Raw genomic sequence first — 17,757 nt, forward strand, 5'->3', positions numbered from 1 at the left:
AATTCGAAAAACAGCATTTGCATCTTTTGAGCAGCCCTGGTCATCAACGATTTTTGTTGTCGTAACTTTTGCCCTTCTAACTATTAACCTAAAACACATTACTTTTCCGGGATATACTGTATATTCATTAAGATTCTCTTTCTCAACATCCATTAATGGACTTGACAATTCAAATTTGGATTCAGTGACTAGTTAACGTTAATTCACTGTTTTAGGTAAGTTTGAATTGACACTCTAATTCCTTAGTGGGACATATTCCTTTTTTCAAATTTGACACATACGTATATATTCGGAAATTGGCTTTTGAATTTAGAAATTACTAAAGTTGACTTTCATTTTAACAATGTTTCTCACTTGAAGTGGAACAAAACTCAAAAAAATCACAAGATTCCTTGACTTTCCAGTCACAGTCCACTTTCTAAGCACAAGGCGTAACAAAAGTATTTAGACTCAAAAACATGGTTCTTGTGCATTGCATTTTATTTTTGAAAGCGCCTTGCTCTCAAAAGAGCAAAACTTAACAGGCTGTTTAATTTCAATTCCTTCATCATTGCAAAATCACTCAGGATGTAATTTGTTGACAATTTATTTGCGTTCTTGCTCACGTTCTTAGGGTGCTAAAACCATGTTTTTGTTGTCTATTTTTTGTTATTTCATCTTTTATATGCAAATCGTATTTGTATGATCGGTAAATTTCAGCTGGTCTAAATTCGCAACTAACCCAAACCAATCATGCATTTTATTAATTATAAAAATGTGCAAGTAACGGCTTTAAAAATGCAAATTGAAATTTAATCTCATGCCAATAAGCATCTGCTTCAGCTAAAATTGGGGGACAATTGCGGTAAGAAAAAATAAGTTTGTTAAAACACACCATGGCGGACAAACATGTAATGGGAAAAGTCTGTGAGAGAAATGTCGAGCGAACAAATGACGCCCATCTCTCCTTAAGGACCTGCTTACCAAATCTACACGTGTTGGCTTTTATCTGACAGCCCTATTCTATTAGTGGAACAGGGTCTGCTTGGTGGTGAACGAGATTGTGCGGACATACCCGCATAAAATTGATCTGTCATCTATCTATCCATCAGGGTTGTGAAGAATAAATCGCTTTGCTGTTTATGAGCTTGCTCATTTTCAAATGTAACCATCCATATATACGAATTACTAACAAAGGCTTGACTAAAGGCAGTCAGGCTATTTGTTCAGGAGTTCCTAAAACATGTTCCATCAAGGTATTGGTTTGTGAAAAAAGCAACTAGAATCCTAAAATATATGGAAAAAATGATTCAATTTTGCATCAGAATTTATTCAATTCTTATTCGTTTCTTCCACTCCATTTTTGTTTACCTAAATGATGAATCTGTTGACTCGAACTTACTTTAGCGCTCCCTAAGTCTCTACAAATAAGATTTTATAGGCCTATAGCTAAAGAAGGGCTTATCATTAATCATTCAACAATCATAGTATAGACAAGCACATCATGTTCTTAACTCAGTTTGTTATTCTCATTTGCTGCTGCCTCATTCAAATTATAGTAGCTCAAAACCACCAATGTTTCTACACGAATGTCTTATTACCGGTAAGTACTGTAGCTCTCATGAGATCCATCACCCAACCCTGAGTCTCATTCTTTAATAATCATTTGATCCAGGCCCCCACGTTGAATCTCTTTGATCCAGACCTGACTCGAACTGCCCGAGATTGTCAATGGCTTTGTCAACAAACCAAAGCTTGCCTGTTTTGGAATTGGGTGTCTCCCCAATATGCAGGCTCGGTCTATCCAATCTACACTTGTTGGCTTCTGTCTGACAAATCGATGCCTATAGTCTTCAATGGTTTAATGGGCGGCGATCGAGACTGCGAGGACGTGCCTCTTGTCTAATTTGTACGTGTCATTATCGAAAAAGGGTAAATAAAGACTTCTTTCACTTGAAGTAATGACTAAGGCTCGAGGGAAGTTGTGTCTGGAACAATAAAAAAAATATCTTATAGCGAACTATGTTTTCAGATCAAAGAGCTTATTCTTGTCATTTTATCATTTTCTACAGAAGAATAGTAGAACATCTTCAAATAGGGAAGCTTCGCATTAAAAGTTGGTCCTTATTGCTAGCATTGTGGAAAATATCTTTAATACACTTGATGATTTGCAGTGTTTGAAAAAGTGTGACCAGATAATCTTGATGTTTGTCTTCGTCAAAATGCTCAATATCAGGGTTGTCGCACTACATGTTTCTTGAATTTCCTTCACTTAACATGCCCTTTACAAAGCTGGTTGAGGAATCAGTTATCGCATTATCAATGTCGTGGATGATAAGCATTAGCAACTCGTAGCCGGCTATAACAGGGATTCATTAGATAGCCATCTTACACTGTCAGAAATATGGTTTGAGCTCTGCACTTAAGAGGGCGCTTTGTGAGTCAGCCTCTACCAAATAAAAGGTTGATTGGGTGGATTTACCTTTATTGAATAAAAATGCGTTTGTGTTGCTTTTGGCTAATTCTATCAAAATCTTAAACATGATTAGTGACCTGGATCACATAATGTCCGGAAAAGAGATCACTTTCATAACATACCACGAGTAGTTTTTGTAGCAATCTACCGTGCCTCTTCCCGTTTGGTTTGAGCTGTCTGACGTTGCAAATAAGGGGTCTTCTTGATTATAAATTATGTTCTGTAGTCCCCAAAATAAGTCGAAATAATGCCCAAGATCGACTTTCAAGAATAGAATTACTCTCATTCACAAGCAGCCTTTAACATAATCGTCAAATATTTGTAAGTCATTAATTGCCTTGCTCATTAGACTTGCGATTGGGTCTAATTATACTTGTCATGCAATCTCATCGCGCATAGTTTCACAACGCCATCTCTCCATGTCAGCTTGTACTATTCATTCCCCAAACGTGACATAACACAGAATATCAAATCATTTCACCTATATGAATTTGTACTTTGTTCACATATCGGTATGGTGTCCATCTGTTCCTTAGAATTTTTCACCTGACGGGCTCTCTTTGTCAAAAAGAGGACTCGTAGCCTCGGAGGAAGCATTATGATAGTGCCCCGCCAAAGGCACCTGAGATGGGCCTGCACGAAGGCCCTGCCCGAATTTCGAGTCTCCTACACCGAACCTACTACGCTTTATTAAACAACTCTTCACGGCCACGGAAAGGTGTTTGCAGAAAAGAAACAAAACCAGTTCGTACATAACATAGATGAACCTCAGATTTTCCATTTGACGACTCATTTGGACGTCTTAACTCATGAGGTGACCAACTTGTGATCAGTGTCCTCATTGATAATGTGGAAACAATTGCTGGTTCTTTCGTGGGTCTTTATTGAATTCTCTTGGTCTGAAGAATATGTGGACGAGGATCCGGACCATGAATGTCCAGATAGTGAGCATTACTGGGAGGACAGTGACTATAAAATGTGTCGAGAGCATGCCGAGAATGACTTCCTGTTGAATGCCAAACAACAGGGTATGTGCGGTCTATTGAACAAAGTGAGTGATGATTGTTTGAGAGAATTCGAGAACTGCTTTGCACCCAATGTTTTTCAAGACGTCAAAGATTTATCCTTGATCTGGGAAGTCGAGAAATTGGCCAAGGTAAGCTTTGTTTAGTGAGTTTGGGTGAAATACGTGTACTAAAAAATCTCCTTTTGCTCTAAGTTTTGGTAGGTACTCAATTATTAAGGTGTTAATAAAGCACTCGATTTTTAAGTTCCTGTTTATGTATCATTATTTTGGTTAATTTTTTCTTACTCTTTGAATTTTGTTGGTCCAAGCAACCAACCGTACGTTTAATGTTACATCAGAACTCGTATGAACGTAACATGCTGGGAGAGAATAAAAAAGTTGTTGAAAGAATATGAAAAGTATAGATAACATGAATATCAATTCTATTGCCCATTTTAAACGAAATAAGACTATTAAGCGTTCTTCAATTATTGAGCACCTCTATTCTATTTACATTCCAGTTATTCGGTATTGGTGATAGCGTCAAGGATTGTCCCATATCGAAGGAATATGCTAGTCGGACCGGCAAGAACCTGGACGATCATTCTCAAACCGACGAATGCAACGAATACGAGGTCAAAAAGGTCCTCAGCGAGTATAGAGTTTGTGGCAATAGGTTGCGTGACAAGTTCGCCCTGCAGATCCGTGATCCTTCCGAGCGACGTGGTGAAGTCCGTCAAGTGATCTGTGATCATTTGGATGAGTTGATAACTCAGTGTTTCGATCATTTGGAGCCCTGCTTCGCGTCCAAATATGTCTGGAGCCTCAAGCGCTACCAGAAGGAGCTCATGGGAGCCTTTTTCTATCAAATGGCTTCGGATTATGGCTTCCACATTCGGGACTGTCCGATCTTCCAAAGGAAAGAGACCTTCAATGAGGTGGATGCCGAGTTGGAACGACTACGGAAGAAGGACCAGGATTTGTTCTGGAGCAAGAAGTACAACATTGGAGCCTCCACGAACTTGAAAGGAGCACTATCCTGGATTTTGGTGATTCTGGGTGTAGCTTTGGTGGGAGTCTAGATCATCAGAAAAGGCAAACAAATGCCTCTAAAATGCAATGAGACTTCTTCATACACTAAGGATTGGTCATCAGTTATCTTATAAGACCACTCGAAAGAAGTACCTTTATTAGCCGTCAAGCCATCTTTTTATGGGTAATGTAAAACATTTTGCCGTTTCCGATCAGCTGTAATATGATCATGACTATTAAGGAAAAGAGTTATAGTTTCATAAATAAATAATGAGACTTAACACTTGTGATGAATGTTATTGGTATAATATCTTTTTGCGTTTGGTACAACCTTAGATGAATGATTAACAACTGACAACAGGTAACGGTTGAGGAAAGGTCTATTGTACTTAAAACCTAATAAGAAATTCAGTGGTATATCCTATCTTCTTCTTCATCATCGTCATCATCATTCGAATATAACAATAGCAACGATTTGTATCACAATTCGGTTTCAGTTTGTTGTAGCAAGACGAGATAACATTCAATTCAATCACAAAATAGATGGGTATAGAGACCAAGTGAAAATAGGATCTTTCAAAATCTGCATGAATAAAAGATAAAACGAAACAGATATAAAGAGGCGTGGGAACGAGCACAAAGGGGCATTATGATTCAATTTCGACGTCGAAGTAGCGGAGAATCCGGATCGGAAGAGTCCCTACGATCGCTATCATCGTGGTGGTCAGTCAGAACTTTCTGAAAAGTCAAAATGCTAATATTTAATATCACATTCTTCACCCTTCTTCACCAATCAATAGATGAAGAACAGGCGGGGATGCGAAGAAACTTAACTATTCCCTGCCGCTTCTGCCCAAGTGGCGCTTGTCTCAGGCGTGCGTTCAGCTTTTGCAAAGTGTGTGGGCCAAAGACCGTTTTTGTTTAATACAAGAGCAGGCCTAAACTTAACATATTTGAGCACATTTGTCATGTGAAACTTTCTTTTCTGCTAGAAAAAACACAAAGTTCCCTTTTAGAGGAAAGAAAGGTCCTCTGTGACTTCAAATCGTTGAAGGTATCATTTCATTATAAAATCAAATAAGATATTTTCTTCAGTTCAACGTAAGTCCTATCTTATCATATGGCGAAATTAGGGGTTCCAAAAGGGAACTAATTATTACTAGTCAGATTATTACCTTTTTGAAATATGTTATTATCACGCAATCTCTTATTCTGAATTTATTCTTTATGTATATTGTCTTCGAATAAACTATGAATTTGAACAAGATGAGGTACGTAAAATGCACCCAGTCTTCAAAGGTACGTATTTTTTACATAAAAAATATTTCACATTACCCTAAGGATTGGTTCTTGGTGTACTAACAATCCTGGAAAAACTCTCCCAAACAAGTCTTTGATTGGCAAGTAAGCTCTTTTTAGATTAGAAAACGAGTATCATCGTCTATTTGCGACGAAATGCATCTAGCATGACAAACGTGCGGCTCAATTTGAATGAGATGATGCCTATCAGTAGCTGGTTCTGTTTGAGTGAATATTTTTTACACTAGACTGAGTGGTGGGAGGAACTTGTTTGAGTGTGTTATTGAGATGGAATCTCGCTTTTTGTAGTAACATTTGAGTACCTGTAGTACATGTTCAGCCTCCTGAAGAGCCTCTTTGGCTAGAAATCTCTCTCGCTTGATCTTAATGTCCAAAGACTCGGGAATGTCGGGAACCACAAGATCGATGAGGCGACAAACGCCAAACACAATGTGCTGAAAAGCAAGAAGAAAAAGTCAAGAGCTAATTCGATCAGTAGAAACCTCACCTTCATTGGGAAGAGATGGGGACAGAGAAATTTTGACTGCACAGTGCCTTCAATTGTGATTGTTAAGGCACAACGAGACCTAAACACGTTAGATGGCGCTACATGCACTTACTGGGGCGTCACCCACAATCTTAGAGCATACTAGAAATCTCTGTGCGAATTCTAAATTACCTTGTCTCATTTATCCAGGCAACCTTTAACCATCAATGCTACCTAGTGCTCAAAAATTCGTTTCCTAATCATTTTGGCCCAACTTTGGACTCGTTTCATGACTAAATAAGAAAACATGTGACTCCAATGCTTCATTAGATCATAGCCAGGCTTTAGTAGACTCAAAGTCAATTGATACATAGAGCCAAGGTATATCAATGTGGAAGTAAATTCAAAATAATACCTACCCTAGAGCCACTATAGTAGAAGAGTACGCCCATGAGATTTTTGGTCCCAAAACGTCGTTTCCATTGTATTGTGGTTCTTCAGTTCAAACCCAAGGCGGCTGTTTCTGTGCTATGTATTTAATTCACTGTTGTCAAACGTAGCAAGGAATGAGTGGGGTTCAATTTTAAAAAATTCTACATTCTTTAACACCTTTAAAATTACAAATTAGTCGGGCCGGAAGGTTGACAATCCCTGATAACGCAACCCTACTTCCGGATGTGTTCACAGGGATGCCAAAATGTGCGCCTAAAACATTTGTCATAGCAAATGTCAAGACTTTGTTTCTAATGCTTGGATGCAGTAAGAAACTCATTGTTACACCGAAATATTTTTGTGTGCGTTTTGATAAGTGAACGGGGTGATCAGCAAGACTAGATTCGTTGCCCCGTTCAGAGATGAATTGGGCCATGCTTGGGGTTCACTTTGGCAATCCTGAAGGCAAATCAAACATAACGTTTCTAAGTTCAACGCACATGATCCGGAAATGGCGATACAAAAGAGCGACTGTATATAGTTTGGTAAACTGTTTAAAATTATGATGGTTGTATAGATTTTATGGACAGTTGGAGCCTATTTTCATTCCATTTGTGCTATCTTTTTTTCCTTACTTGTCTACATTTATTCATTAAACAAATGTTTCGAGTATTGATTCAAATGTGTAATCAAACTCGACCTGATTTAACCTAATGTTACCTCCCTGGTCTGACGCATAATGCAGGGATGGAGGAGGCCTGAAGGCGTGTTGGAATCTTTAAAAAAAATGTGTCCGCCCATTCAGGAACGCCAAATTCGTATCGGTGACTGTTTTTGAATGCCAATATTCTTGTTATTGGATGTTTTCAACACCACCTCCAATTCTTACTCCACTCTCAATTCCATTAAATTTGACATCTTTAAACAAAGGAAATGAATACGAATGAAATTACACTTACTTCTACCTTAAGTTGAAGCTTGGCAAATGGTAGTTTAACAAAATATGTGCATCACTTTCGCCAATCCAGGGCTAAGATTGCATCAATTGTGAATTTAATTTCAACCTTCCAAATCAGCTAAATTATTATTTTTTATGGTCGTAAAGACTATAGAATTAACGAAGTCTTGCACCCGATTCATTTTATTGCTACGTTTGACAACAATGAAGTACATACATAACGCAGAAAAAGCTGCCTTGGGGGTGAACTGAAGAACCACAGTACAATGGAAACGACGTTTTGCGACCAAAAATCTCATGCACGTACTCTGCGATTATAGTGGCTCTAACCTACCCTATTTGTGAGTTAAGGTTATGGCGCCATCTATGGCTACACTTTTGAAACTACTCTTTAATCTAAGATCAATGGTGATTTATGACTTCAAAACACTGATATCATGTTGCAAAAGGCACTCCTCAGACGTAGCAGCGTGGTCAAAAAAAGATAATTTTCTAACTTTCATATTTTTTGCCCTTGTCGCATGGCAGTCTGTTTGCTTTTTGTTTAAAAGAATATGATTAGAGTCCTTAACTAGTACCTGAAGTTATTCAAGTGCATTTCTCTCTGCTTTTACCCTTTTTGGATCACAGCTTTGAGCAAAACTTTCAGAATGTTACTGATCTTCGCCATAAAGATAAGGAACTATGAAATGAACAATACTTTCCTTCCCCACGGGGTCTTATGAAAACAAGCTATTGTTTATACTGAATCTGAAGGACATGACATTATCCTTGTGTTTACAAGGCAAATTCAGCCCAAATGCAGACGTCGATAGAATGGAACTTAAAACTCAACAAAAATCGCATGTTACATCATACGTATTTCTGAAGTAAATTAGATCACAAAAAAAATTATCGTGTAAGGAATACCGTGCCACAGAAGCCCTGCAGAATCGTTTCAAAGCCTAGTCTCATGTCACCAGTTGTTTGCTTCATCAAAATGCACACAAAGCCTAAAGATTAAGGTGATCTAAGTTTCAACAAGCTTTGTTACTACATATACGTACATGGGCATTACATGTAAAATGTCCCCTGGTCTCAAGAAGCTCTCTTTGGGAACGTTGGATGTAGCAACCATAGCCCAAATTTCTAACAACAGGAAGGAGGCTGATCCGATGATTTTAAATGTAACAAAGATAAAAGATTTTTTTTTAAGGTACATCAAGTCTTGGTAGTTTTAAAAATTAAATGCATTCGATTGCTTAACCAAGGTCGACAGGGTCAATATCGACGAGAATGCTAAGATCTAGAATTTAACCTTTTGGAAGCGAGATAACAGATTGCATTCTTATCCAAGTGAAACTGGCCTCAAATAATTGCACTAAAGTTTTTCAGATTTCGGCTCAATCGAACAACTAGATCAAAAGTTTTGCCCTCTTAAAGCAAAGTACATAAAGGGGTACAGAATGAATCATTTAGCTCTCTTCTGGAAATCAATTTCCACAACTGTCATTCATTTTGTGCAGAGTTATGTTGTGAGCTTTTTTATACTCTGATTAATCTATCGATTTCTCTTTTATTTTATCTGGTCTTTATATCAAAAGTCAATTTTGAGCTCAATGAAAGGTGTGTGTCAAAACTTATAAAGACTTGAAGCTCTGACTAACAAAGGTGCCAAATGAACAAGCCAAGATACCGTTGACAAGATGTGACTAACGTTAACATCTTAGCTCAAAATGCAATGCGTTCACTTGCGTTGCAAATGACAATTCTCAAAGCTAACATCCTCCTCCATATTTCTGTGGTTCACAGTAAGGGTTCATGTAAGCAAAGAAAGCGTTGGCGATTTTTCATTTTTACTAGTGATGTGGTGAGTCCGAACTCAATTCCAAGTGCACTCGAGTCTTTTAATCGGTTTTGGAGATATTGGCCGCACTCGAGTCCGGAATAGTCCCAAAAATTATTATTTTTTTCTATATATTTGTAGTCCAGGAACCCGAAGTTGGTGTTATCAAACATGAGATATGAAGGGACGAACATTGCCTAGTAAAGTTTACTGCATTTACCTTAAAATGCGTATTTATATACCAGACTGTGAAACAATCTCTAAACAGAAGCCTGTTTTTAAAAGGTCGTATCTCTGAGTTTAGATTTGGACGTTACCCAGAATGAGCATCCGCCCACCCTTTGACCAGGGTTTTCCCCCTGGTTAACATCAAAGCCCGTAACTCCGAGGTATTCATATGAGCGTTTAATAGGCTCCCCCCCAGGAATCGTTGATTCATGGCCAGTTGTAAAGTAACCCCAAAACGATATCTTTTTGTCAAGTGTGGGGTTCGAACCCACGCACACTTACGTGTACCAGAGCTTAAATCTGGCGCCTTAGACCGCTCGGCCAACTTGACTTCTTTTGGAGTAGACGTGATTAAAATATAGTTTATCAATATTTTAATACGTTTCATCTTAAGTGAGATCCTCAGGGCTTAGACCTAACGGAAATCGCTTTGCCCTGCTTTGGAGACTCCCCTCGAGATATTCGTATAAATGATGCTGATGTCACTCTACGCAGTCCGCTTACTGCGAGAAGGGTGATATTCGGACAAACAATACAATAGACATCTTTATACCGTTTCAAATCAATTTTGGCCATGCTCAACACTCCAACGTTTCCATGTTCATCATTCCACATTGATGATGAAGTTTAAATGTAAGGTTTTGGAAAATGCAGAGGGTTCGGTTCAATTATAATTTGAATCAAAACTCAAGGCAGCAACATTTTTAAACAAATCCAAGCGGTCCTCGAAAAAATATGCCTCTTTGGCTGCCAACACCGATTATTTAGAGGCTTGGATGAAGCGTTCACATTCCCAGCACTGTCTTCATGAATGATTTGCTGTATCAGTTTAAGATTCATTTTCAACCGCCTAATACAAAACTATCACGATTGTGTAACACAATCATTAGAGCCATTAATTCATATGCTGATCATTTTTTTCTGTGGCAATCGTGTACAATAGGGATAACTTTGTTACTATTGAACAGTTAAGAATACCATTTGCACATGTAAATCAAGATCTTTCACTTGCCTTGACTTTAAAACTGAATTGTAAGAACATGCATTAACAACTCAAGAGAATGATTGACTACCCTGTAATCAAGAACTACAAGTACATTATTGCAATCTTTCGTCCCATCATTACGCATGTGAATTTTTGAAACAAGTAGATGGGGACAATGAGGATAGCGCATCAAACACCAAAAAGTTTTTTTCATAATTCTAAGTTACGACCAGTTTCCTTGTTAAAGGCTTCTATTTTGAGTAAAAAGGCATATTTTGGGGCAAACAGAAAGGCAAAATCAATTTCAAACTTAGAGGCATCAATTATATTTGGCAGCATTTCAAAGGAATGACTTCATCATCACTTTGATGTCCTTTCACTGATCTGTTCACTTTGGTGTTCGCAAATTATTGTGGTTCTACCCTACAAACACACAATACATAGAATAGTGCTACTGGAGGCTGGAGCTCCTTGATTGGACCTGGCAGGCCTGGATGGCAATTTGAGCTGAGCATGATCATGAATACTGATTAAGGGACACTGGTCACAAATTCCCTTGAGAGCTTTGGTTACTGATCATGCCATTCAAAGTCCTTTATGATAGAATGTTCTGGCCAATTAAAGCTATCTAGTAACCTGGATTATCAAGTTGGCAAGCAACCTGAACGGCTTCCAAAAGTCAAACTTGACCCCCCAAGTCTGTATGGTCCTTACGTAGCTAACCGGTTAAACTACACTTTAGGGGACACACAGAAGCAGCAGTAAGGTAGGTAGACGAGAGGAGGTGGTGAGGGGGGCGCAAGTGCGCGCAATCACAAAGCATTGAGGGACCGTTGACAACGAGCGGCAACGGCAGTGATGGGCACACCATCGAAAACTGACTTAAAAGATTAGGAAAATTGGCAATTCGGCAATGTTCAAAGAACTTATTTACGTCAGTTGTAACTTCCTAATCTTAGACTGGAGATCGTACTCAGAATTTGAGGACCAGACACTTTGCGAATGCCAATACCATTGGTTGTGACCCTACAGAAGGCATGGTTTCAACAAATCATTTTCTAATGCAATTAAATTGCAAATGTCTTCTCATTTTGTGACAGTTTGGTCGCTTGCCAGAGGCAACATACAAACAGTGACGTCTGGCTTTTTAATGGGGACCTTTCACATGAACCTTTCAGAGTTCAGTCAGCTCACATATATTGTTCAGAGAGTTTTCCTTACTTCACTGGATACTAAAATCAGTAGTTGTGTCTCGTTAATTTTTCCGTGTCTTGACCATCTATGCTTAGCTCCCTCCAAACAAGCTCCACTGTAGTCTTGAAGAGGCTTTTGGCGCAACATGCCCATAATCTACTACTGCTGTTGATGCTCCTCCCTTCCCCTATGTCCCCAAAGTGTATCATTGCCCCTGACCTGACCTAACCTAACCTAACTAACCTGACCTCACCTGACCTAACCAAACCTAACCTTTTGGTTGCGATGATCTGGGGGCGCTAGACCGCGGCGCAAGCCTACGGCAGCTCGGTTGCAAGGGCCTCGAAAACAGTGGCAGCTGACAAGCAAAGGTTAGCTACGTAAGGATGATACCAAGTCTGGCGTAGAACTGGGATAGTGGGAGCCATCACCTCGACCACCTGGCAACAACGCCCTCTCGTTGGTCATCAATTTGTATTGTGAGCAGCCCAACTAAACCAAATAAAGTTCATCATTTTTGAATGTCACTTTCTTGGTCGCCAAGTTGATCTGTCTTGGGATGGATAATGAGTACATCTTCGTAGGCTTTCATATTCAAAATCTGGGGCAAATATCACTGTCATTCTTGCAAAGTACACGACCTTTGAAATCTCGCAACATTGCCACTTTTTACACGAAATCACCACCGCCAATGATCATAATCCGACCGGCATTAGTATGAGGCAGTTTGTTGATCAAGTCCAAAGTCGGCCTCTCGCTGTTATGGCGGGAAAGATTTGAAAAAGTATATTCTGTCCGCGTTAGCTCAGCTGTCCCTGGCTGACCGCTAGAGTAAGCTTTTTTTAAACCGATTGGTTTGAATGAAGCGCATTGACTTACATCATATTCGGTTTATTCACCTCGAAAGCTTTCAAAAGGTTTTGTCGAGGATAACGCAGTTTCCGAACATGAGAGAGGGGTTCGGTTCAATTCTCCTGCCCAACCTTTCACCAAAGAAAACTCTCAGAGTTAGCCCCACAAACAGACGAAGAACCAAATTGATGCAGACAGGAAACAAGTATACAAACGATGTGATGGCTTGCTTCGTTGGCCGGGCGAGACTCAACTGCTCAATCTCCGACCCTATCATCCTAATTACAAAAAAAGGTAAGGCCACCAACTAAGATCAATCTCAAGTACTCGGGACGTCCAAAAGATGTCGCTCTAGTCATGCTCATCGTAGCTACCTCTATAGTCAAATGATGGCGCTGAAGCTCAATCTAAACCACATTAAACCTGGAACAAGGCAACGGTTCCTCATGTATTTCTTTGAATGACACTTCTGTACTCCATATTGTAGGTATGTTGGCACACTGATCTCAAGGGTCTCTGGTAAATACAACTCTCTACTCCAATCTGATAACATCTCATATTGCGCAGCGCTGTCGTTTAGTAATGTCCACACCTGGCCATTCACCAAAGTCACCTCTTACCTCAAATATGATGACGAAGGCCAATTTTAAGGCCAGGATTTTCCAGTGCATGGGCGTAAACGTGCCTCGTGTGTCTCTGAAAGCCCGGTAACGGCACTCGGTACGATTGACATCCATCCAACCTTCGGCGGGCGAAGTGGCCAAAGTGAAGTTGACGTAGCCACGCATGTTCCAATTGTGCTCGTATTTATAAACCAACTTGGGAATGAATTCTGAGGTAAACGCGATAAGAAAGGCCTAGAAAGAATGGAAAGACCTAATTTTCATCGGACTAGAGATGAGTATTGGCAATTCAAGGCTTTTGCCGAAAAGATGTGCACTTAAACTTCATTCTTGAATTTCGCCAAAAAGGGAGCCTGGCTTATTTAAATTTGAAGCTTCAAAATAAGGTTCAAACTTGAGCTATAATAACGCCAATGAAATACTTTTGGGCACTAAGTAGCATTAAAAGATAAATAAGTGTAGCTTTTTCAAGTTATGGTGTGCTTTAACAAGCAAATTATGACTTAATTCTTCCGTTCCGTAAACAATCTTACATAAACATTGCAAAGGGATGTTTGATAGTGAACAGAAGCATTTTGATGAAATGTTTGCAATCTGTCATTGAAACTCTCTTTTTACCAACCATTTTTACAACTTGCAAAGTGTGTTTTAAAACCTCTCAAGCACCAAATCGGGGTCGTAATGCGTATCGAATGATCGTACTTCCTTTCAATTTACTTAGATCTCAACACTTGTCAATGAATGGGAAAATGGGGCCTCTGAAAAAGGCCAAGATGGAACGAACTGGAGCAAGAAAAGGAGGCTAAAACCCAACATACTCACTACAGAGTAGTCTTATTAAAACATCTTGGTCTCCTTGGTCCTATCTTCTAGAGTCGCTTCAACACACAAGTCATTAATAACGACAAGAAGTTGAGTCATTACTCGATCGCTTAGGCAAATTCTGGTACAAACAAACAAACTTGCCTGCCATGGCCAGTAATGCAAGGTTGGTGCTTGAAACAAATTGTAACACAGCTGACTATTCCTTCACGATGTCAGCTTCGTAAGAACGTGCTTGAGTCACCAATTTAGCATTATTGGCATTGGTACCAGCAAACAAACATACCTGCCAGAGACTGACCAAAGGTACACTCTCAATCAGTTCCTTGGAAGTGTACCCCTCTGCAATGAATTTGAAGCTTGACAATTCAGGCTTTTAGGCACTCACATTTGTAATCACTGCAAATTGAGCCAACATGTCAAGGATCTTGAACCAAATCCCAATGTTTTCAGCTCGTTCAGCCACGGCACGACGAGTCTCACAGACGAATTTTTGAGCATCCAGGCGGATCTCCACCCAATTGTTGAGCAAAGCGAAGAACGGAGCCAACGGGAAAGCCGCCACGAAAATGGTGATGAACCCAAATTGGAGCACTGAAACGAACGTAAAAGCGTTATGAACCTGGCGAAAAGAGCATTTCTCATCGACGTTTTTCGCCTTTGATTTTCGAAAATTTTCAACTTCGAATTTTGCAATTTATATCATAATTAGTTTTGCCATGATTGTGGCGCTGCAGGCTTTTGCAATAAAAACCGTGCATCTCGCCCATCCATAAAAAATACACAATAAAAAGTTGCGTTCATAATTGTACATTTGTACTAATTCATGACAGGATACAGAGAACGACATTCATATTTTCCTCTTCTTTTAAAATGCTCAAATTACTTCAGATAGGGTGCAGATTTGTCGTAAGAGGCGCCACTTGAAAGGGTTTGAGTATGACTGAAATAGCAAAATCGAAGCCATGGCATTATGTCGTATGGAAGCTATGTGTGAATCGAGGACAATCTAAAACGGTATCAAAAAGATTGCAAATTATATTTGCAAATGATCATTGCTTTCATGGCCTTAAACCTCAATCCTTGATACCTGACTTAGCGTAGTCAGGAATGAGCTTTGAGGCTAAACTTGAAAACCAAACAGTCAATTGTAAATGAAATTTGGCATCATTGTGATATCGTTTTTATTCATTCTCATTTCACATGTAGTTTCCCTGCGACACTAGAATTTGTCAGTCAGATGACATTGATTCGATTTTTGAATTTCAGTCCGGCACATCTCTTTCCAATGGCGCCTCTTACGGAGAATCTGAATCCTTTTTGAAGCCCTATGATCCATTGAAATGTGAATATTCTAAACTCCGACCAGGACACCTTCTACCATTAGTGTCTCCATCTTTTGTGCCAAAGATTATGTTTGACGCTAAACAATTTCTTGGTTTGTTTGAGACCCGTTGGAATTTTGCATGGTCGCTCGGACTGACGAAAGTTTGCCTCGGTGGAGGGATCTTTGTTCAAATTTGAAGCGGCAACTCAATACGAAAAACTGCATTAGCTTTGATTATGACGTGATTAAGGGCAAAATATCCGGGTTCGCCAAAATTTGGAATTTAATACTGTTCGCCATATAAGAGTACAAAAACTGATTCTGTTTTACAGAAGAGTAATCAGCTCGAGCGCTCTAATGTCGAAACAAAACTTTATGCACTAAAATGTACACTTCATCCCAGTACATGCAAACACTAAACACTAACAAGTAATAACAGAGGGCGCCCACGTAGAATTCCCAAAGCGTTCTATGCCGTCTTTTTTTACGTTTTGACAATAATCAATAGCGAGGAACGAAATTGTCACTCTTCACGTATTTTGGCTCAACCAAAAGCATTTCTCATATTGCGAGCACCTAGAAACAAGGCTTGCAACCTTCAGTGCCTCATTTGCTTTTAATACCCCCTAGAAAATGCATTTTGGCTAGTCTTGTTCGCCACCACAAACTATGTCCTTGACACCCAAGCGACCAAAAACATGACAATGTACCAAGTGTGAATTCCATTCAAGGATAGATCTTGGAGAGCTGGCTCGTCTTTCAGTATGTTCCAAATCTATCTCGATATTCCATTCTTCACTGAAGGAAAGATCTTATCAAGATTGATCCTGTTCCCTTGCTTCAGTAACCCTCGGTCCAATTTAGACTACGATCAAAAGCTATGATTGTTCAATCAGAGATATGCGGTCGGTGGTCAAGCATGAACAGAGATCGCAATACGTAATACAGGCTGTCTTGAATAGGCCCATGTTACATGGAACCATTTCGAATGGGACGGATCATATGCTTTGATTGGGCTGACCACTCTGTATGAGCCTCAAAACCGCTGCAAGTACAAGACATGCACTACGTCAGTCAGTGTTTGGTGGTTGTGTAATGGAACTGGGATAGACTCCGAATGAATGGGCCCCACATCAATCACATCCAAACTTGGAGTTGTACAGTACACAGTTGGTCCAGAATTGAGATGATGGGGCGTCTGCTAGATTTCCAAGGCCATAGAGTGGATTTTCAAGGAAAGGCAATGAAGTACGCCCGGTTTTTCTTTGGTGAGGATGTAGGATATGGACGGTAAACAAACGGTTTTTGATGGTAAAATGGAATAACATGGGAAACGAAACGGTTCCATCTGAGTACAGAACGTATATCCAAATGTGATTCACTAGAGGAGACAAGGGAAGGGATTTGATCAATTCATGCAGTTCTTAATCCAAGAAAATGGAATATTAAGGTAAAAGCCTTGAAGCACAAAACCTGGAAAGCTTTTTTGAGTATTGGATTTTAAAGGATCTTTCATTTTTCTCGTTAAGAAAATGAAAATGTTTTGTTGAAATTGTGTTTGAGATTAAAGTTTTTTATTTATATTTTTCATTACAAAACCACAGATTAATAATCCCACAATGCTTTATCTTTAGAGCCTTTTTTCTCATACCAGAATGCTAATTCTTAAAACTCCAAGCATACACTAATCACATTTTGGAGGCTGACCAGAAACAGATCATTATATGCTAAATGGGTTTATGGCAAGACAATTAATGAAAAATGAGAATTTTACAACACTTTGCTTAGATTTGAACGCACACTTTGCCACAAATGTTGGTCAGAGTTTCCGCTTAAAACATTTATAAAATGTGAAATTTTGCAAAAAAAAATGAAGAAAATTTATTCAAATTACTTGGCTGAAATCGTTCTTCGCGGTTCAATTTAAGGATCAAATAGAAATCAATCAACTCTTCAAAAAGAAATGAGAAGCCAATACAGAAGAAAACAAATCGCAATTGTTAATTAGTCGTCTAACTTAAAGGATCTAACCAGGTTTAGGAACGTTGAAAAAGAGAAGATTACCACTCATCTCTACTTTGAACCTAGTCAAGACCATTTCAATAAAGTTTGATCAATACCGGTATGAACCTGGTCGCTCGGAAATCCCATTTTGAGATCCATATCTATATGCAAAGTAGATATCAAAGCAATTCTTTTGTGTTAAAACTTCGGAGATAAAGGTGAAGGCCC

The 17,757-nt window shown here is 39.2% G+C and overlaps 2 protein-coding genes, 1 long non-coding RNA gene and 1 other non-coding gene across 8 annotated transcripts in view; 2 read left to right on the forward strand and 2 right to left on the reverse strand.

The window, feature by feature from the left end:
• LOC131882540 (uncharacterized) overlaps window positions 1-1,937 on the forward strand; it is a 3,180-nt gene extending 1,243 nt beyond the window's left edge. Inside the window, exons 3-4 of the long non-coding RNA XR_009373494.1 lie at window positions 953-1,582; window positions 1,655-1,937. This is a non-coding gene — a long non-coding RNA (uncharacterized LOC131882540). The remainder of the gene's footprint in view (window positions 1-952; window positions 1,583-1,654) is intronic.
• Window positions 1,938-3,139: 1,202 nt separating this feature from the next.
• On the forward strand, window positions 3,140-4,774 carry LOC131882536 (uncharacterized). Its single transcript, XM_059229711.1, has 2 exons — window positions 3,140-3,611; window positions 3,983-4,774. Exons 1-2 carry the CDS (start codon window positions 3,303-3,305, stop codon window positions 4,541-4,543), a joined length of 870 nt encoding a protein of 289 aa, XP_059085694.1. The 5' UTR covers window positions 3,140-3,302; the 3' UTR covers window positions 4,544-4,774.
• Window positions 4,775-4,855: 81 nt separating this feature from the next.
• Window positions 4,856-17,757, reverse strand: part of LOC131882532 (anoctamin-7-like) — a 49,735-nt gene continuing 36,833 nt past the window's right edge. For all 5 annotated transcript variants that reach the window (XM_059229699.1, XM_059229697.1, XM_059229695.1 and 2 more), the window contains 4 exons: window positions 14,587-14,792; window positions 13,374-13,610; window positions 6,116-6,247; window positions 4,856-5,231 (listed from right to left, as the gene is read on the reverse strand). In XM_059229699.1, the coding sequence (XP_059085682.1) occupies window positions 5,148-5,231; window positions 6,116-6,247; window positions 13,374-13,610; window positions 14,587-14,792 (659 nt within the window). In that variant the 3' untranslated portion in view covers window positions 4,856-5,147. The remainder of the gene's footprint in view (window positions 5,232-6,115; window positions 6,248-13,373; window positions 13,611-14,586; window positions 14,793-17,757) is intronic.
• On the reverse strand, window positions 9,970-10,053 carry Trnal-uaa (transfer RNA leucine (anticodon UAA)). Its single transcript has one exon. It is a non-coding gene; the product is annotated as a tRNA-Leu (tRNA).

The sequence above is a fragment of the Tigriopus californicus genome, chromosome 6 (assembly GCF_007210705.1).
Source record: "Tigriopus californicus strain San Diego chromosome 6, Tcal_SD_v2.1, whole genome shotgun sequence".
NCBI classification, from domain to species: domain Eukaryota; kingdom Metazoa; phylum Arthropoda; class Copepoda; order Harpacticoida; family Harpacticidae; genus Tigriopus; species Tigriopus californicus.

Excerpts from the sequence above, each read along its gene's own strand:
- LOC131882536 (XM_059229711.1), top strand. The coding sequence starts at position 3,303 with ATGTGGAAACAATTGCTGGTTCTTTCGTGGGTCTTTATTGAATTCTCT. Across the intron at positions 3,612-3,982 it reads AAGTCGAGAAATTGGCCAAG|TTATTCGGTATTGGTGATAG; the intron begins GTAAGCTTTGTT and ends TTTACATTCCAG.